Below are 21567 nucleotides of genomic sequence, written 5' to 3' on the forward strand. Positions count from 1 at the left end.
TTACCGTATTGATTAGAAGTGGAAGAGAGAGCCTGCGATAATCATGAAAATTAATAATCGAAACAAATGAATATCGAATTTATTAGATTTCATTAGAATAGCGTGACGTCATGACGTTTGAAATTCCCGCACAAACGTGAAAATTACATCGTGTGACGTAAATTGACACATGTACTCCGTTCCCAGCAACACTCATTCCAGTTGTGATAGACATTTACTAAATTTTTATATTTTCTTTCATTAATCATCTAAATATTAAGTCTAAAATATATGTACCATAATATGAAGGAATTAAACAATCTTTTGATATCAAATTCATTAAAAAATAGAATTTAATTTTTTGAAAATAGTTGAAAGTGACGTGTAATGGAACGAAAAAAGCAGCGCTTCGCATCAGCTGTTGTAGTAAAAAAAGTTAACGGGATATCGCGAAGGCGACTGGTCACACTGACGGCCACATCAAAATCTGGGGGTCTGGCGTGTGACCCTGTTAATTCTATCTTGCAATAAAATAGCTGTGTAATCTAAGATAAGCCTTGCGCCATTAAAATAGTGATATAGTGAAAATTCTAGTGTAATTTATGTGGATAATATGGAACGTGCTACGGGAACAGAAGTATACGGGTGTGGCTCGCCTCAAACCTCGGACATAACGCTGAATATACAAACGACGACGGGTGGTAACTTCTCAATCAGTTTGAACGACAAAAATACAGTGGATCACCTCAAGAAACTGGTTTCGAAGAAACTCAGAGTCGCAAAAGATCGAATATGCCTCCTGCATCGCGAAAGGTGAGTAGATATCGAGACGCCAAGCCTCTATTGTCAAACATCACGGAAATAATGTTGCGTCGATACGATGACGCATCCGCGTCCTTTGACTCCAATATTGACGTGCGTTTGCCTTCGCAGGCAACTGACGGACGGGACCCTCGAGGAGAACGGGGTTCTGGACGGCTCGCGGATCATACTGCTGCCGAGCGTCGAGACGGGCCTCCTGGTAAGGCGTCATATTGTTTCGAAATCGTCGCACCTCATGATAATCACGTGTTTCATAACAAAGTGAAACTAATCAATACAAGTCATTTATCTCAAATACAATTCTCTATTGCCTAGATTGTTTAGTAAGGAGTTCTAACATTATACTGTTTTCATTGTTTCCAGAGTCAAAGACCTGAAAATTCTGTGATGCAGGCATTAGAATCCCTGAATGACACGCAAGTCAATGATTTCTTGAGTGGGAAATCACCATTAAATCTGACCATGCGGTTGGGAGACCACATGATGTTGATTCAGTTGCAGCTGTCCACACTTAACTCTAGTTCCTCAAATTCTGCCCGCCCTCTGCGGCCCAAATTTCCGGTCCCGATTGCCCGCCCCAAATGTGAACCCAGGGAAACACCCAGCCCTCAGAGTACACCTCAGAAACCCAGCAGTAGCAACGAGTCCACAGAAGAAAGTGACAAGCCCAAACGCATAACCATTATACAAAAACAGGATCTAGAAATGTTACAGAATTTTTTGTACAGATCCATGGCTGATAATGTAGATAAAGCTGAATCTTCTGATGACAAAGATGAATCAATGGACACCACAAATGGCACCCTGTCAGATATTTCTAGTACATCCATAGATAATGAACAGTCCCCAATAAAGTCTTTATCTAATTTGGTGTCTAGTCCTATCGATGCATCTACCTCTGAGAGCAAAGCTGATGCTGCTCTTGTGAACTCTGTAAAAAGTAATTTGATAGATTTGTTATCTCAAAGTAAGTTAAATAGTGAAGTGATTCCTTCAACAAGTGCCATCAGTGACCAGCCATGCCCTTCCACGTCTTCTTTGACCCAGGACAGTTCAGCTAGTGATGACAGCGACAATTTTGCTGACCAGAGTTCATTCCTTGCCGAGAGCACCATAGATGAGTACCCAATGGAAAATCTGTTCAACAGTGCGATTGACAAAGGATTATTTGAGGAACAAGATGAGTCTATGATGGACAGGGAGATATCAAACCTGGCTACAACAAGTCACGGGGCCCAAGAGACTACAGCTGGCACACTCCCCTCTTTCCAAAGCATAAATGAGCCTTTAAAAAATAAACGCTTCCAATATTTACTTCACAAAACATCCAAGTTCAAGCACCCTATTGGGCAGAATAAACAAAAAGCATTTATGCAGTCTGTGGTGAACAAACACAAAAAAAGGATGCAGATAAAGCAGGACAGCAATCTAGCACAGCCCTCCACATCTCGGACAGATCCGTACATAACAAATTCAAGAAAGTTGATTCTTCAGCCGAGCAGTGGGCAGGCAGCGGACGATGCTACTCCATCTACCTCAAAACAGCAGGTTCCTTTCAAGGCACCCGATGCTCCAAAGAAGCCACAGAGAGCGTCGCCAACACCGCTTGTTGATACAAAAGCCTTAATAGAGGCGTCAAAGAACTTGACACAGAAGTTGAAGAAATTGTCAAAGGAAGTGTTGACAAACAAAATTGATCTCAGAAGTGCTGAGGAGGTTGTTCGCCAGAAAATAGGCCCTGGGGCTGTGATAGAGTCCATGAAGCACCATGGCAAAGGAATATATTCAGGGACGTTTTCGGGCACATTAAATCCAGCACTGCAAGACAGGTAAATTATATTTTTATTCAATACTTAATCACTTGACTTGATTTTTTAAGACAGTATTTTAAAAAATCTTTCTTTGATTCTTTCTAACAAAAATAGATTAATCAAAATTTTATAAACAAGCATTTTACAGTAACTAAAATGGTCTAAAAGTATTTCTACCCTCATATTCAAATCAAATCATTTATTTACATACAGATTCATAAAAAAACAGATGGTTATTTTAAGTCACTTTAATAGCTAGTTGTCTAGTACCCATAGTACAAGCTTTGCTTAGTTTGGGACTAGAAGCGCAGTGTAAAATGTCCAAGGATATTTATTTTATTTATTTATAGTTATTTAAGTGGTTTTTAAATGGTTTCTATATCATGAATTTAGAACAGTATAATGTTATAATGGTGTTAAATGACTTGTTTGTTTTATGAATACCTTCCTATAAACAACTATGATATAATATAAGACAACTGTTTCTAAGATATCTAATGTTTACTATGTATTATGCATTGTGAATTTACATTATCTTTTCCTCGTTTTATTTACTTTATTTTTTCTTAGAATGGTTTTATTACACTGCACAACAGCATTTCTGATGATTGGGTTATGTTACATGATATTAGTCCAATTTTTAATGACGATTTCAAATCTGTGATTGAAATATCTGTATCAGCTCTGGTTAAAAAAATATGACACTTGGGTCTTTTTGTAAAAAAACACTTTTTTTAGAGATGATCCTATTTTATGAAGTTGTTAAGTTGAAAAAACTTTCTTTTATTTGACTTCCTTGCTGATGCTGAAGGCAGACAGCTCTTCTGAATGATTCAACAGCAGTCAGCCATCATGTGTGCATTCCAGTGGCCCTGATAGCGTCCCTCTATCGTACGAAGGCCCTGGTGGATTTGCTCGCCATGTTCTTCACTTAGATCCTTAAGAGTTGTGATAAAATTGTTCAGGTGATTGCGAAGAGAGTGTAATTCGATGTTTATATTACATCCAACCAAAAAAACATGTTTGTAAGTGACTCATACGTTGTTCGATGTGTAAGAATAGTAAGATTTTTTCGGATTTTCCCAAAATAAATTTAAAATGCCACAATAACTCATTCCATGTCTTTTCGGAAGACTTGAAGATCCTAAATCTCGAAAACGATCGTTTAAACCATCTTGGCTACATGGTTTTGAAAATTTCGGGTCACATTCAAAGTCTCTACCACACTGACAGTTTTCGCCTCAAAATCCTCATGTGAAGTATCAACATGAGGTTCAGGTGACTTCTTAGGGTGGAAAAGACATCTACATGCCAAACGTATGCAAGGAATTACCATTTAGTTCAATATTTTTTTGGTTAATACCATTTTTGTTCAAAAATAAAAATAACAGTCGTCGCGATGATTCAAGGGTCTCTTTCAGATCATAGCGGTTTCGTACCTAAATCTACACATATTCTTATTTGTTTATAAACGTAAAAACTCAACGCATCTTTTCCACGCCTTTTGCGGAATTCAAGGCTTATCTTTCATTTCCACTGGGTCCCCAAACTAATTTTTGTAAGCCAATTTTACGAACTTTGTCACATTTAAACGGATTATTGAAACATATCCTCTCCGCAAATGAAACAAAATTGATTTAGATCATTCACACAAACACTTCTTAATGCTACCATATTAAATTATACAAAGAAAACATAGTATTTTTTGAACTGTCGGCGAATTAAGACTGAAATTTAGCAATTTTTGAGTGAAAGCTATAACACGTAAACAAGAGCTGCTACGAAAAAATGGACGGCAGATTCAGAATCAGCGACGTCAAATTAGTAAACATCATGTAATTAAAGTCAATCATCAGCCAAAAGTTGCAATTTTGTTGTGCAGTGTTATTAATCCATGCTTTGCAGTTGTTTATTAAAATTTGTTCTTTCTTATAAGAATATTTAACCTGATTAGCCAAATTAACCAACTTTGTACTATAAAATTTAACTAGAATGAAGAATAGTAAAGTCATTGTTATAATGCTATTTCACAAATATCACCATGAACCTAGAATTCAAAACTGGTGTTAAAACAAAGGAGTTATTTCAACAGTTGAATATCATACATAACCATAAGATTGTGTAAAAGGTCTATGACTCTTTTAACTATTTATTGACATGACATATTACCTTCTCCAACGCACTAACTTTGTAAAAAATAAAAGTAAAAACGTGTAATCCTCGATAACGAAAGAAAATGACGCCTCGCTTCTTAAAAAATCGAAAACTAAGTTGATAAAAGACATGTTTAAGCAAAACGATAGTAAGGTAAAGCCCTAAATAAATTTATCTTTCCAGAACCTTTAATAACTAGATTGATAACGTGCAATCTTTTTCTGTGTACTGTAATTTATGGCCAATATTATTATGTCTGCTAGTTATTATCTTTTTGTGATTTCAATGTTTTCCTTGTGGACAGAGCAAAGGTTACTCCTGCGTGTCTTGGATATCAGCTTTGATATATTGATATTCCTAAACTACTTCAATATTTTCTGTAACTACAATTAATATTCATATTTCACTAGCTTTTGCCCGCGGTTTCACCCGCGTGAAATTTGGTATGTCACAGATCGTCATAAATTATAGCCTATATGTTAATCTGGGTTATAAACAGTAATACTGTAAAGTTTCAACAAAATCCGTTCAGTAGTTTTTGCGTGAAAGAGTAACAAACATTCAGACATTCAGACATCCAAACATCCAGACATCATGACATCCAAACTTTCGCATTTATAATATTAGTAGGATTATTGCATCTTGTTATTACACATAAGTAGTTATTTTAGGTAGTTTTTATGTTTTTAAAACATTGTGTTTTCTCATATATTAGAAGCAATGATAGATGAATGGATCCACCAGAACATTGTTCAATAACATTTTAATAAATTACAAGTTATGTACCTACATAAAAATAAAAAACTTTAATGCTATAATTTAATTAATTTTCAGATATGGGCGACCAAAGAGGGACATCTCCACTATTATTCACATACTGAACGACTTACTATGTGCCACACCGCCTCTTGCTTTGGCGCAGGTAAGCAGATGACGTTTTATTGTTTTCCCTTCTTTTTGCCTTTTGTTCGACAATTCGTCTCGCTTAGGTATTTCCATAAAATAAGTGACATTATTTTACTGCTCACAAACAAAACTTACCGTAATATAAGAACTTAGCATGCCAATAAACTCTGGTAGTGTAGTGCTACTTCTTTCGTGTTTATTGACTGGGACCAAAATTATGCGATCGAAATAATTGTGTTCTTTTTTACGGTACAAAAGATATTACATACTTAGAAAGAAAGAAAGTGGTCTGAAGCTCTTCCTCGCCAAATTCAAAGACTTAAGTCCATGGAGCCTTGTATCATAATAATATTTATGACTAACTAGCTCTTTGAGGTAAGGACTTACACTATGCGGGAAGTAGCGCGAGCACGCACACCGAAGTATGGGCGTGTTTACTTACACTAATATGTCTCGACTAGCGGCCGCCCGCGACTTCGTACGCGTGGATCCCGTTTTAGCCCCTTAGGGGTGGAGTTTCGTAAAATCCTTTCTTAGCGGATGCCTACGTCCTAACATCTAGCTGCATGCCAAATTTCAGCCCGATCCGTCCAGTGGTTTGGGCTGTGCGTTGATAGATCACTATGTCAGTCAGTCACCTCGAGTTATGTATATTTAGATTAATTTTCCGCACAGTGTAATGAGGGCTATCGTTTTTATACTTAACAGTTGGCACCCCCTGGCGATTGACAGGACCTTACTCTACAGTGGCGCCATCTTGATGAGTGCAAATGCGATAGTCCTCCTACCACTTTCGCGCTCACCAGTTAGTGCCACTGTCTTCGCTACTAGCAAGTGACAGGACCTTACTCTACAGTGGCGCTAACTGGTGAGCGCTAAAACGATAGCCCTCATTGCACCAATATAGTTGTAAAATAACATAACATTATCCACAGAAGGAACAGAAGCACTCGTGCGCGAGCACGTCGAGCGCGGCCGAGCAGCCGCGCGCGTGCGGCGCGTGCGCGTGCGCCGACTCCTGCCACAAGTGCGACAGCGCGAAGGCGCTCGCGCTCGACAACTCCAAGACGAAGGGCAAGCTGGAGCAGCTGCGCCTCGTCATGCAGCAGAAGAAGCAGCGCCGCGAGGCTCGCAAGCTGGGCCGGCCATACGCGCCGCCGCCGCCGCCCAAGCCCGAGCGCGATGAAATCGACACGCTCGCCTAACGCGGCCCGTACGAGGCCCGGCCGCCGCGGATCAACAGTGCGTGGTCGACCGACGCCGACGAGATCGGCCCGCCCGAGGCCCGGCCGCCGCGGATCAACATTGCTTGGTCGACCGACGCCGACGAGATCGACACGCTCGCCTAACGCGGCCCGTACGAGGCCCGGCCGTCGCGGGTGCACAGTGCGCGACCGACCGAGCGCGACGAGATCGACACGCTCGCCTAACGCGGCCCGCCCGAGGCCCGGCCGTCGCGGATCAACATTGCGTGGTCGACCGACGCCGACGAGATCGGCCCGCCCGAGGCCCGGCCGCCGCGGATCAACATTGCGTGGTCGACCGACGCCGACGAGATCGGCCCGCCCGAGGCCCGGCCGCCGCGGATCAACATTGCGTGGTCGACCGACGCCGACGAGATCGGCCCGCCCGAGGCCCGGCCGCCGCGGATCAACATTGCGTGGTCGACCGACGCCGACGAGATCGGCCCGCCCGAGGCCCGGCCGCCGCGGATCAACATTGCGTGGTCGACCGACGCCGACGAGATCGGCCCGCCCGAGGCCCGGCCGCCGCGGATCAACAGTGCGTGGTCGACCGAGCGCGACCAGATCGACACGCTCGCCTAACGCGGCCCGCCCAAGGCCCGGCCGCCGCGTCTGTGGGTCTAGACAAAGTGCAAATTGTAATCGCAAACCAGTCGAAAAGTGGTCGAAAAGCCCCTTTTTTGTATGGAGTTTTGACGGATTCGATTTTCGATTCGATCAAAAAGTGCGTTTTGTCTAGGGGGGCTGGACAGTGCGCGCTCGACCGACGCCGACGAGATCGACACGCTCGCCTAAAGGTTCGGCCGAACCAACGCGATTATCCGGCGTGCAGCGATGGCGACCAGACCTAAAGGTTCGGCCAAACCAACGCGATCACACCGCGATCAGCCGGCGTGCAGCGATGGCGACCAGACCTAAATGCATTGATCGCCATCGCTGCACGTCGGCTCATCGCGTTGGTTTGGCCGAACCGTAACGCGCTCGGCCACTCTCCGGCCCGGCCACCGCGGATGTGTGTGAACAGTGCGCGCTCGACCGACGCCGACGAGCGATCGGCCTCCGAAGACCGCTCGAGTGACATTCGACCGCTTTGAGTCTGTGCGTGCGATCATCGATGCGTGAACGCTGAGCGACCGGGGACGCCCGGTGATATATTCTAAATTACCATTTTGACTAAGTTCGGATCGTAGACGTAATATTATAAGTGCTATTATCGCGTGTACAAATGATACAAGATTGAATTAGCGAAATCACTAGATATAGTTTAGTGACACGATGAGGGCCGGCCCGGTTGCCCGGTGCGGCTCCGAATTGATTTTTGTTGTTATATTTTAGAGTATATTTTATTATATTATCGGTTCAGTCAACTTTTAGACGTTTGTGTACCTACCTAGTTTAATTTTTGGAAATGACTATTTGATCGATTAACTTTCGAAATTAAGTCGTATTTACGGATTAATAAAGTATCTTATATTAGGGGATTAAAGTTCACTTATTCGTAACGGGGCGCCGAGTAGCTGTGCGGTGTGGGACGACCGACGAATCCACATTTTAGTAGATTAATTGGCACTGTTATTCTTAAAGTTATTTTTTCTTTGTTTTCTTTTCTCCATTCACGGATGTTGTTAAATCTAATAAATGTTTTCTGCATTGAGTTGTTTCGTTTAGTTTTTATTTGTTAAAGCTTCGGGTTTGGTTTATTTGACTGAAATATCTGGATCTTGTACACTGTTCAATATCGCATCGCAGCATTCAATCGTACGGCGACACTCGCACTAGATTAGAAATAGCTTTGTACATACCTATTATGCAAAGTGATAGTTATAAAATGCTTTATGATTATACTTCGATTTATTATTACGCCGAACTATTATCGTTGGACCGCTAAGGAATAATTTAAGGGTATCATCGTTTGTAAAATAGTCTGTGAATAATAATTGGTGAAACTATATCGATCCACTACATAGCAGAGATGAATATTTATGATGTAAGTAGTACATAACGTGGGAAGTAACATAACGCTTTATTCGTTTGTATTTGCGAGCAGCGGTCGGATTGTGGGTAATATTAGAGGTGTACTGGCGCGCATGGGTCAATAGGGAACGGAAGTGTGAACTGTGATTAGAATATTTTTACACGCATGCATTCATTCTTTATTTATTTATTCGTCTATAAAAAACTTCACGTTGGAGGCGCGATATCAGGTTATTACTTTTTTGTTAAAATGAACTTCTGGTTTAACACAGTAATTACATTTATCAAACCATTATCTACACGTACCACGCCGGGTTAGATATAGAAAACCTCGATCACTTAGTAATTAACTTATCAAAACTCATTAACGTCCATTTTAGGTTATTAAGTATAACTGCACGTTTCTATTATCTACATGTTAATTTCTTATATTATTAGTCGATATTTCTTAATCTTAAAATTATATGGTTAATTCAGCAAAATATCTGTTTGCTCATTAGCTACATCTTAAAGAGTTTCATGACTCCTTCAGTGTTTCGTTTACTTCGATTTCTATTTAACGGAATGAGTTGGAATATCGTAAATAAAGTAAAGGTGAGGGCAAAATAGCGACTTTATTTATGACTCGCGTAATATGTATTATGAAAATAGATATGCGATTTATTTGTGTTCCGAACGGCACTTTAGTTTAAATAAAATGAAAGCAGCTTTGGCCTTGTGTAACCTCAACCTTTCCTTTATTTTCGATATTTCCTTCCAACTCATTTTGTATGGAAACTGTAGTTTTCTCTCATAACGGTTCTATAATCTCTACCCGTTACAATACTGCTTGAATGCTGTTTTGTTTAAAGCAATCTAATTAACCTAAATATAATTATAACAAAGACCCTCAGACCCACCAGAAAAGCAACTAACAATTAATTTTAGTAATAGTTATTTACGTACATCAGACTTAATAAAAATGAACTCTATCTACATTGTTACAGAACTGTCGAATCCTCGTTATTATTCTTTTAACCCACTTTTTACTTTATTTAGAAGGTAACATATTTTCTTATGTCGGATTCATACATTTTGTTTACAAAATCGTTTCAGTATTAGATATCACAATGATTCCACGACTTAGAAAAAGTTGAATGCATAACGGGGTTTTGATACGCTTTTTACTTGACACCATTTCTTGTAGAAGTTCTCAGCAACTGAGTTACGTACGTTATTTCATTTCAAGATTGAAATGCATGCCGACTTAGAAGTCTTCCATTAAGTTTGCTCTCGAAAAAGATTTGGTCCCGTTTAAGCAATAAGAACCAACCGAGAGTCCTGCTTATAAGTGCCTAAACATTTAGGATTAGTTGTGGATGTATAGCCCTCGGTTTTATTACTACCTGAAATCCTAACAATATTGTTTCCTCACCAATCTGGCTCAGATCTCATTATTATAAACACATTCAGATTGATTTTAAAATATTTTCTGCCTTGTATATAAATTTGTTACCAATCTTATTTAGTCGTGATTTTTTGTTATAAGGTTTGAAGGAATCGTGAATTGTTTTGTCCTGTATTTGCATGTCTAGTGAGGAGAATAAAGTTACATAACAAAACTATTTTTGGGATGCATTTTATTTAACTACCTTCTGTATGTGTTTCTGATATAGGAAATAGTTAAACTACAAGAAAATAAACATGCAGTCTGTTCTAATATATATTTAATTTACTGATTGTCATGTGTAGTAAATGTGTGAAGTAAAACTACCACATAGTTATTCTGGTCCTATCAAAACAGAACACAATATGTGCATCGATATCTGATATGCCGTCAACAATAATCACAACACAATATACAAATCATCTATTACAATGTCTTTTACAACGGTATCCAACGCACTTAAAAATAATTTTAAGTTTGTAAGATGATCTTAACAAAGTCGGATCGTTTCAGCTTACGAACTAGGAACAACAGCGATATAAAACTGAATACTCGGAAGGTCTCGACAAAAACAACATCTGTACTTCTCGTAATTATTTTATTATAAAGTTATCTCATATAAATTAGCACATAACCCACGCGCACACACACGCCGGCGAGGAGGCGGCCGAGGACATATAATAATATTCCCTACTAAATAAAAAAATTAAACGCGACAGTCCAATGGCGAAAGCCAAATTACTCAGACCGAATAAAACTAATTACAATCGGCGAACCGTAGACGGAGCGATCACAAAACGTTTTACAATTAGGGTGTTCGCGATTGAAAAATCCGCCAGATGGAGGGACGTGGATGTAGGGTCTAACTGCTGCGTGATTGGTGGATTTTGACATATCTGTCAATGTCATGTCAAAAATAACCAATCATGCAGCATTTGGACCTCGCGTCTACGTATTGCCATCTGGCGGATTTTTCAATCGCGAAAACCCTCATTGACGAATTTCGAAACTGCGTAATTTCGCCGCTCCATCTACGGATCACCGTCACGTGACCCCCTTCCGCCTCCCCCCCGCTAAGAGTTTCAGAGTTAAAACAACAGCGTGCTCATGCCTCCCATCTCGGCCTGTTCCTTGACGAATATCTCGAAGTACTGGTAGATGATGGTGACGGCGAGCAGGATTCCGGTGCCGGAGCCGATGGCGCCGAGGAAATCGGCCAGGACAGATAGGGCTCCGATGCAGAGCCCGCCGAAGGCCGCAGCGGTTGGGATGTAGCGGTTTAACTCGTGGATCATGGAGTTGTCGCGGTGGCCGCGCATTACCATCTGTTGTTCCTTCAGCTGTTTCGCGACCTGAGGGAGAGATGGTTAGATGATGAAAATAAACAGCAAATGAGTTTTGCCTAGTTGAGGCTAACCTCAACACTGGTTTACGGGACTATTCCCATCACTCGTTCCTCGGATCGAGGATCAGGATCTACATCTTGACCGCCAATAAAACCCAACCAGTGAAGGTCAAGTCAACACTGTTACTCTATGAAGAGTGATCACATTACTTTGTATCTTGAAATTGTTGATAAGTAATTGCCCGCTCTTTTATGGGTATGTAATAGTAATAACTAGAGGTTGTATTAAGATTTAAACTTGATGCAATGCAATGACAAATTCTTGCAAAAAATATTCTTGTATTCTCCCATGAAATTTTACTATTGGCAACACCACGAAATATTGCCAGGTAACATGAGACATGTATTTTATCATGATATGGCAACATTCGAAACTCCGGTAAACGTTTTTCCGAGTATTCCAGGCGGTATAACCAGGATCTGTAAACGCTAACAAAAATATATATACTTACATCCTTAGCAGAAGACCCGGACACATCGATCCAGGTCTTGGAGAAGAAGGCGCAGGAGCCCAGCATGAAGAAGATGTACAGAACAGCATGTAGCGGGTCATGGGCTATGTGGGCAAGCGACTCCGGGGGGCTGAAGTAGTAGCACACGCCGCCTACTGGGTTAAACGCTACTAAAAAACCAAACCAACAAAAATATACTTACATCTTTAGCAGAAGACCCGGACACGTCGATCCAGGTCTTGGAGAAGAAGGCGCAGGAGCCCAGCATGAAGAAGATGTACAGAACAGCATGTAACGGGTCATGGGCTATGTGGGCAAGCGACTCCGGCGGGCTGAAGTAGTAGCACAGGCCGCCTACTGGGTAGGCACGTGCAGGGCCGCCGCCGCCGACGTCGGCCCACACGCCCAGCATGTTCACTAGGAAGTTGCCGCTGAATTTGACGGCTAACATCTGGAAAGGTGGGTTAGTTTATTATCCTGATCGCTGCAGACAAACTGGGCATTGGGGGAAATTGGGACAAGGTTCGCTATACCGGCATTTTCCCTATGCCCATTCGTGGGTGGGTGTAACCGTCCCAGCTGACATTGTCTATCAACTCTGGATTATAGGTCTGATTTTTGCCACGTTGGACAACCATATAATAATGACATTTACACGAGGGCGGTACTATCAATACTGGGTTAATAGTTCCAATTTTTGCCACTTCACGTTTCAGAATTGCTTGACTATAAGGTGTTTCAAAATTATGAAGAGTAAAAGCTGCTTACTAATGATAAGAATTTTGTTGAAAATGGAACATTGCCATGTTCATCTATGATAAATTATTTTCTAAAGCCCTACACTATTTACAACTCAAAGTTTTAGGGTTGGGACAAGTAAAATTGCTCTTTGGACTAGCGCCTAGCTTACTTGCATAAATAAACAATTTGAATTCAAACGTTTCAATGGGCATAATTCTATCGAATAATAATAGTAGAGCATCTGAATTAAGCAACTCGTTAAGTTGAAAAAATAATTGCCAATATTTTTATCTTCTTGTTTTGGTGGATGGCGATGAACTTGCGTTTTTTCGCCACTGAGAGCACACTGTTCCGCCAATGTCACATGCACAGCTTTTACAGAGTGGTTTTAAAAAAATATTTTTATCTTATATCTGCCAAAAATAGCGGCTTATATCTGTCAAACAAGCTATGTATGTACGATCTGGTGAAGGTCGCGGAAGGTCTTTGTGGAAATCCTTGGGGGAGGCCTTTGTCCAGCAGTGGACGTCTTTCGGCTCGAAACGATATCTGTCAAAAAGCATCACACAAATAAAAGGTCAAAAAACCTTTAATACTTACTTGCGAAATGACGTAGAGGTTAGAAACTAGCGCAGACTGAAGAATGATAGGGATGTTGGAGGTGTAGAACAGCTTGATGGGGTACGACGAGTACTGGCCGCGGTAGCGCGCCGACTTGATGGGCAGGTCCACGCGGAAGCCCTATGGGGAATAAGAAATTTATTTTTTGCCTACGAAGTTTCGAACCTTACATTATTATACATAGATATATGGTTTGTTTAGAGAATCGATACGTCAGGAAAACAGCATGTGTAAATTCGTCTTCATTACTTTAAATCTAAGGAATTTTGTAGCGTGACAAACCCAAACGAGTACCGGAAATTTACAAATGCACATCAAACTAAACATTGTACAAAATAATGCCACAATGTTTAATGTGCTATCCCAACTAATATTATAAATGCGAAAGTAACTCTGTCTGTCTGTCTGTCTGTCTGTCTGTCTGTCTGTTACGCTTTCCCGCTTAAACCTCGCAACCGATTTTGATGAAATTTGGCATAGAGATAGTTTGAGTCCCGGGAAAGAACATAGGATAGTTTTTATCCCGGTTTTTGAAACAGGGACGCGCGCGATAAAGTTTTTCTGTGACAGACAAAATTCCACGCGGGCGAAGCCGCGGGCGGAAAGCTAGTAGTCTGTAAATTCTTTATTTTCTGTAATAAACAAAAAGCTGGGAAAGGTGATTAAGTTCTCATTTCCAGGCCCTTCTTTCCTATTAAGCATTGGCTATGAACCAGGGCCTATTGAAAGAAGGCTGCATGCTTGCTCTCAAAATTAAAATAAATTTAACCACTAAAATTCTAGTCCTAAAAATCCAGTTAGTCTTAAATCTTTTGTAAAATGAGATTTCAATTTCAATCTTGGTAATCAATCAAAATTACTCAATTAAATGACTTCATAATACTCTTTGCCGCACAAAATCTACGAAGAGCGGCGTTTTGAAGTTTAATCAACCATACAGATTTTCAAAACCATACTTTTAGAAAATAAAAGTTTATCCAACTCATACATACCTGGAAGTATATGACTATCGCGAAGACGAGTACAGTGGCGAGCAAGTTCATGAGGTTGGGCAGGTTCTGGCGGTAGAAGGCCTCGCGGAGCGCGCGCACCTTGTCGGGCCGCGTGGCTAGCAAGTGGAATAGTGCGATCACGGCGCCCTCGAACTCTGTGCCGCGGCCTGTGGTGGAGATAGTTATAAGGACTTTTAACTTTAGGCTTTTAAAAAGCACTTTTACACGTAGAGACAATAAATGGCTAGTGCTGGTCTTTTTTTCTTGCAAAAAGGCTTCTAAAAGAATTATTCCACTTTGTTCAACTGGGTGATATCACCTGGGTGAAGAAAGTGGTATTTTTAGTGTCCACATTTCACCTCAGAACCATTTCACACAGGTGAATTGATTACAATTACTTTCGTGAAAAAAGTTCGTTCTTTTCCTTCTTCATTGGCCTCTGGTAAAGAGGTAAAGAAATGGTTTGATGATTTTTTTATTTATTTACTCAATTTATTTAGATAGATAAACTCAATTGCTAGGGAAAGTAGCCATAATAACTATCCTGTGATATGGGTGAAGAAAGTGGTATTTTTAGTGTCCACATTTCACCTTTGAACCACCTCACCTAGGTCGTTGCGACCGCTTTAGTCGACACAATTCATCTGGAAAATGAAGCTGGGTGAAATGGATCCAATGTCAGGACATTAAAACCACCCAGGTGAACAAGCACTTTTACACAATATCCTAATATTTACTTCCCTGCAGAGGTAGGATTCGAGACAAAAATGGCTAGCGCTGAGAAACAGATAACAAAAACCGCCTAAAGCAAGTCGGACTTAGCGAACATCTATACAATTACTTTCGTGAAAAAAGTTCATTCTTTTCCTTCATTGGCCTCTGGTAAAGAGGTAAAGAAATGGCTTGATGATTTTTTATTTATTTAATTTATTTATTTAGAGAGATAAACTTAATTGCTAGGGAAAATAGCCATAACAACTACCCTGTGTTGGCCTCAAAGCATGGTTTCTCTACAAGTCTAAATTGGCTAGAAAAAATCTTAAATAAATGGAATTAATAGATTTTTTTCTTACCAGTATTAACAGTAGCAGGAGAGAATGCTTTCCAGACAATAGTTTCACAAATGTTTGTCGCAATGAACAGTGAGATACCAGATCCGAGACCATATCCTGAAAGAGAATTGACAAATTAAACTAAAAATCTATGGAAAAGAAAACTTTGAAACAGTTTATAAAACATTTGTATCATTTCCATTAGAAGTTAAGTAAAAATAAAAACAAACTTAGCAGTGTAACTGTTACTGCTGCTGTGACATCCATGGTCATAATGTACAGAATAAATTAATAAATTATACCAAATAATCAAAGATATTATCATCTCTGTACCAAATTTGATAAAAAAAATTACAGTTTCTTTAAGACATGTGAAAGTTACGTTTATTAATTGTCTGGTTGTTATACTTTTATGTGCAAGAAATTGCCCATTATTTTTATAATTTAAAATTGTTTATACACAGAATACATTTCATAATTTATTCTAAAAGAACATTTGCAAAAATATGTGTGTAGAAACGTCAAAATGCCCACCTTTTTGCAACAGCTCGTCGAGCAGCAACACAATGAGACCGGCAACAAACAGTTGGATGATGATAAGCAGACAGACACCAGCTCCGATTTCGCTGGGCTCACCGTACATGCCAGTCATTACGTATACGATGGCTTGACCCACAGTGATTACCATACCAAATACTGAAATAAAATGTTCTTATTTATAACATATTGTATGTTGAATGTATTTTTAGAATGTTCCTATTCATATAACAGTACAAAATTTGCTTAGAATATTATTTATTTATTTATATGGCAATTCTTACATTTTTTTAATGCAAATTGATTAATGTTTGCCAAAATTTCATTCATATAAAGTATTTATTTGTTTTTTAACCATACACATTTTATCTTTTTTTATCATTACTTTATCATTGATATAAGACTAGAGTAGTAAAGTAGACTGTACATATTTGTTTAAGGACTATTTATTTTTGGGATAAATAAAAACTGGCATTCTGCCACCTCCAAACTATTGAAATGAATTGGCACTTTGCCTTCACAATAAATACATGTGGTTATTGTATTATGTTCATTCAGTTTAGCAATAGATGAACTTTCTTTTTTAAATTGTATGCAGTAAATAAAAACATTATAAAAGATGACAGATTATTACAATAATTAATAATTAAACTGCAATCAAAATTCTGAAATAACATGATCTACTTTCATGTTGTTTATGATGATGTATTCAATTAATAAAGTTTTAAGCGTCAATTTTAATTTATCGTCTAAAAATAACATAAATGAAGAAACGACTTACATTTCTGAGCGCCGTTAAACAACGCTCTGTCTTTTGGAGTGTCACCAACTTCAATGATCTTCGCACCAGCTAAAAGCTGCATGATGAGACCAGATGTGACGATTGGCGAGATACCGAGTTCCATAAGTGTTCCTCTGTTCGAAGCTAAGATGACACGGATCCAGTAGAAAGGATCCGCGCTGTCTGATGACATTATACCGAATAAGGGAATCTGGAAAAACATTATTCATTATTGTTATCATTCCTAAAAGATTCATTGTGATTTTTGAGTCATAAACTTAATGGAATTACTCAAATTAAAAACTTATTGGGTTCAGTAATATTAGAAAGTATAATTTATTTGTATGTCTAAAACATAAATTAATGTATGGGAAATGCTGAAATAAGTAATTATTGTTCATAAAGTAATTTGATAATGTTGTAATAAGAATTCGAAAGTAACATTAAGCTAATTGGAGCATATGGGTGTATTCCCAAAAAATGGTTATGTGGCAACAACTCACCTGGCAGCATACTAAGAAAATAAATAATGTGATTGCTGTCCATAATACTTTCTCCCGGAATTGGATCTGAAAATTCAAGGCATTCAGTTAAAAATAACGTTCAAATAGTAGGCAGAGGCTTCTGATGTACAGTTATCTATCCCAAATCAAAAGTACTTGAGGTTAGTATTCTACTTTCACTTTATTTTTTCTGATGAATTTAATGATTTACAGCTTGATCCATGAAGGAATAGCATCATGAACACGATAAAACCAAGAGGAATCAAGTAAAACAGGATATATCGACATTATTCGGGGCACTTACCTTCCGTTCTGGTTTTGCGATTTCTGGCAATATACTGCAAAACGGCTTTATTACTTCCAGAAATTTGACTGTAAACACGAAAAATGAACCATTGTACAACACGTTTAACACATAATACCCACTATACAGGAATATTAACACGAAAAATTAAAAATACGTGTAAAATTGGTTAAAACTATTTTTAGAGATTTACAAAGATGATACTCACTTCCCATTTTGATTTATTTCGTTTTAACTATCCTAACTAAGTTATTCACTGATCAATTGAACTAAAACCATTCAACTTTTGTTCATTAGTAACACTCCAATACGACTTTTACGAGAAAGAGCCTGCGCAACGCCGCCAACGAGCTGTCCGCGAATGACACGTCCACAACGTCATGTCACGTGACCAGTGATGTTGGCGTGTAAAATGTTGCCATTTGCAGGACGTTATCCGTTTTACGGAAGCATACGGAAATAATATTAAGATTTTCTCTGATATAAGTTTTATAAAATTAATTTTTGTTTGATTTGTATAGCCTGACCAGGAACATAAAAACCCTGGCATAGAGGCGCGTCAATTGCGTTTGATAGTGCAACACTGAGTACAGTCGTACTTGTGTTAAAATTAATAGGCTAACTTTATGTATCAGGATTAAGGATTACGGGCTTATTTGATATTTTCATAAATTAACGAAATAAGATTATATTATAGGTAACCTGGTTTAAATAAATTAAATGAAACCATCAATCGAACTAGTAGGATTTATTTATTATTCATCAATAATCAAATTCGCAACTTGAATATTCAACTGCAATGTCTGCTCATGAACGCTTCAAACTCTGTAGGTACTTCTTTCCCAATCAATTTCTTAAAATTCAACACTTACAAAGTGACAAAAACTTTAAAATAGGTAGTTGAAACAAACCACAGCTAATTTTCATAGTGGACTGTACTACACGATACACATGTCAGTCAATTTGACAACCTTTGTCGGAAACATTATTCAATGAAAATATTGTCCGAACCCTTAGTATTTTTCTTCGACAAATACTTTAACACATTGTGAACCACTTTTCTTTCACGTCTATAAAAAGTTTTTAGCAATTTAATTCACAAAATCAATTGCAGACATTTAAAATACAGTTTGTAAATTACACTTTGACAGCAATAGACAGTTTAATATTGACATGCAAGGTGACACGTCAATGAAGTTTTCAGTTACTGTTGCCATTAAAAGAAATTAGTACCATTAGTTTTCCGCAACATGGCGAGGGTTTTTATGTTCCTGGTCAGGCTATACTTACTTTATTTCTATTTCTTTAAGTTCTTCAACAAGCATGAGGTAAGTAATTCTATTGGTAAATCATTCACCTATTAGCTGCCCAACTAACCCATATCAAAACGGCACACTATGGATCGAAATTGCGATTTATGGACATAGCGATTTTTTTCACAATTTCTATTTAAAAAAATTACCTATCGATAGGTTACGTTATTCTGATGAATAAATGCTGCACAAGTTTTTCTCTAAAACCAATAGTTTGGCTGGAAAAAAATATTTTCCATTTTCGTTGTATGGAATGAAACATAAAGTGGTCGATTTCGACTAAGCCTTGACAGATCTTGCTTTGAAACTACTTGAGCCTTGTTTTATGGCTTGTTGACTATAATCCTACGCAATCAGCGCGCGCCCAAAGTTGCCCGTTCACAAGTTATGAGGTTCTGAAATTTTTTAAAAAAGTAAGTAAAAGTGACTTTTTTTTAGAATATCTTTAAAGATTTAACGAAAATATAAAGATTCTATACGTTAATAATGTGAATTAACCTTAAATTACTGCTAAAAACACATTTTAATAAAATTCAAAGGAATAAAATCGGTGATATTTTTTTCACAATTTCTGTTTGAAAAAAATACCTATCGATAGGGTATGTTATTCTGATGAATAAATATTATGAAACGTTTTTCTCTAAAACCAATAGTTTAGCTGGAAAAAAATATTTTCCATTTTCGTTGTATGGAATGAAACATAAAGTGGTCGATTTCGACTAAGCCTTGACAGATTTTGCTTTGAATCTACTTGAGCCTTAATCTATGGCTTGTTGACTATAATCCTACACTAACAGCGCGCGCACAAAGTTGCCCGTTCAGAAGTTATGAGGTTCCGAAAAATTAAAATTAAAGTAAGTAAAATTGACTTTTCTTTAGATAAGACGACAACAGAAAGATTAATTACATTACTAAAGTATAGAATTTTCATGTTTTAGTTGAATCTTTAAAGATATGTCCCAAAAAAAGATACTTTTACTTACTTTAATTTTCATTTTTCGGAACCTCATAACTTCTGAACGGGCAACTTTGTGCGCGCGCTGTTAGTGTAGGATTATAGTCAAGAAGCCATAGATCAAGGCTCAAGTAGATTCAAAGCAAAATCTGTCAAGGCTTAGTCGAAATCGACCACTTTATGTTTCATTCCATACAACGAAAATGGAAAATATTTTTTTCCAGCCAAACTATTGGTTTTAGAGAAAAACGTTTCATAATATTTATTCATCAGAATAACATACCCTATCGATAGGTATTTTTTTCAAACAGAAATTGTGAAAAAAATATCACCGATTTTATTCCTTTGAATTTTATTAAAATGTGTTTTTAGCAGTAATTTAAGGTTAATTCACATTATTAACGTATAGAATCTTTATATTTTCGTTAAATCTTTAAAGATATTCCAAAAAAAAGTCACTTTTACTTACTTTTTTAAAAATTTTCAGAACCTCATAACTTGTGAACGGGTAACTTTGGGCGCGCGCTGATTGCGTAAGATTATAGTCAACAAGCCATAAAACAAGGCTCAAGTAGTTTCAAAGCAAGATCTGTCAAGGCTTAGTCGAAATCGACCACTTTATGTTTCATTCCATACAACGAAAATGGAAAATATTTTTTTCCAGCCAAACTATTGGTTTTAGAGAAAAACTTGTGCAGCATTTATTCATCAGAATAACGTAACCTATCGATAGGTAATTTTTTCAAATAGAAATTGTGAAAAAAATCGCTATGTCCATAAATCGCAATTTCGATCCATAGTGCGGCACCGCGCCGTCTACGACAACTCAATCCCGACAAGTCAACCCACTGTGAGTTAACCCCTGCGACAAGTCAACCCCGACTTCGACTATTTGGCTAATTCCTTAAAATGAATGGAGGAATTCCTCTATGTTAAAATGATTCGTATCGCTTTAAATATGAGGTGTCTATGGATAGGGCTCGCCCAGACGGAGAAAATAAGACGATCAACATCTGGGGTGCCATGAAAATTTTGAAAATATCGCCCAAAAACCGTTTCAAAATACCTAAAAACAGTCAAAAAAGCAAATGGTACCTACAAGGGGCCTTCAATGTATTCTCGGTATCGAAGACATTAATTTACTAATGAAGGAGGTAGGTAATTTAATAACTTTATGAAAAAAAACATAACCCTCCTTCTGGCGCAGTCAGGTAAAAACCACACTATCTGAGAGTATAGTAAAACATCATACTGTAATAATCATTACTTCCCAAGTTATCCTGTGAAAGACTATTAAAACGATTGACGCGATAATATTGAAGAAAATCGAACATCGCGCTGCTGCTAAGTCACGCTGTGATAAAATTACCACTAAACAAGACAAAAGCTATGATTCATATTAAAGGGATGTCAACTGTTTACAAGGATTCTGTCACTTTATTAACTACAAACTACATGAGCAGGGCACATAGTATGCAGAACTGACGACCGATGGGGCAACAAGATTCTGGAATGGAGACCGCGTACCGGAAAACGCAGCGTGGGAAGTCCACCCACAAGGTGGACCGACGACATCATAAAGTTAGCAAGGAAGC

General features: G+C 38.4%; 2 protein-coding genes across 2 annotated transcripts; one reads left to right on the forward strand and one right to left on the reverse strand.

Moving 5' to 3' along the window:
- The first annotated feature begins 425 nt into the window (after positions 1-425).
- On the forward strand, positions 426-7754 carry LOC135071237 (midnolin homolog). The gene is made up of 5 exons (XM_063965019.1): positions 426-792; positions 913-1000; positions 1165-2630; positions 5601-5688; positions 6608-7754. Exons 1-5 carry the CDS (start codon positions 593-595, stop codon positions 6875-6877), a joined length of 2112 nt encoding a protein of 703 aa, XP_063821089.1. The 5' UTR covers positions 426-592; the 3' UTR covers positions 6878-7754.
- Positions 7755-10897: 3143 nt separating this feature from the next.
- Positions 10898-18081, reverse strand: LOC135071238 (protein transport protein Sec61 subunit alpha). The gene is made up of 10 exons (XM_063965020.1): positions 17913-18081; positions 17705-17772; positions 17401-17466; positions 16898-17108; positions 16114-16275; positions 15601-15696; positions 14528-14694; positions 13515-13655; positions 12376-12624; positions 10898-11668 (listed from the first exon to the last, which is right to left on the reverse strand). The coding sequence occupies exons 1-10, from the start codon at positions 17917-17919 to the stop codon at positions 11405-11407; spliced, it is 1431 nt and encodes a 476-aa protein (XP_063821090.1). The 5' UTR covers positions 17920-18081; the 3' UTR covers positions 10898-11404.
- Between the last annotated feature and the right edge of the window lie 3486 nt (positions 18082-21567).

This window comes from Ostrinia nubilalis, chromosome 4 (genome assembly GCF_963855985.1).
Source record: "Ostrinia nubilalis chromosome 4, ilOstNubi1.1, whole genome shotgun sequence".
Lineage (NCBI taxonomy): Eukaryota > Metazoa > Arthropoda > Insecta > Lepidoptera > Crambidae > Ostrinia > Ostrinia nubilalis.

Bases quoted from the DNA above. Each gene is read 5' to 3' on its own strand.
- LOC135071237 (XM_063965019.1), top strand. From the start codon at position 593: ATGGAACGTGCTACGGGAACAGAAGTATACGGGTGTGGCTCGCCTCAA. The intron at 1,001-1,164 runs GTAAGGCGTCAT...CATTGTTTCCAG, and splicing joins GCGTCGAGACGGGCCTCCTG to AGTCAAAGACCTGAAAATTC. The intron at 5,689-6,607 runs GTAAGCAGATGA...CATTATCCACAG, and splicing joins CGCCTCTTGCTTTGGCGCAG to AAGGAACAGAAGCACTCGTG.
- LOC135071238 (XM_063965020.1), bottom strand. The intron at 17,467-17,704 runs GTAAGTGCCCCG...TTGAATTTTCAG, and splicing joins TCGCAAAACCAGAACGGAAG to ATCCAATTCCGGGAGAAAGT. The intron at 16,276-16,897 runs GTAAGTCGTTTC...ATTTTATTTCAG, and splicing joins GTTTAACGGCGCTCAGAAAT to TATTTGGTATGGTAATCACT.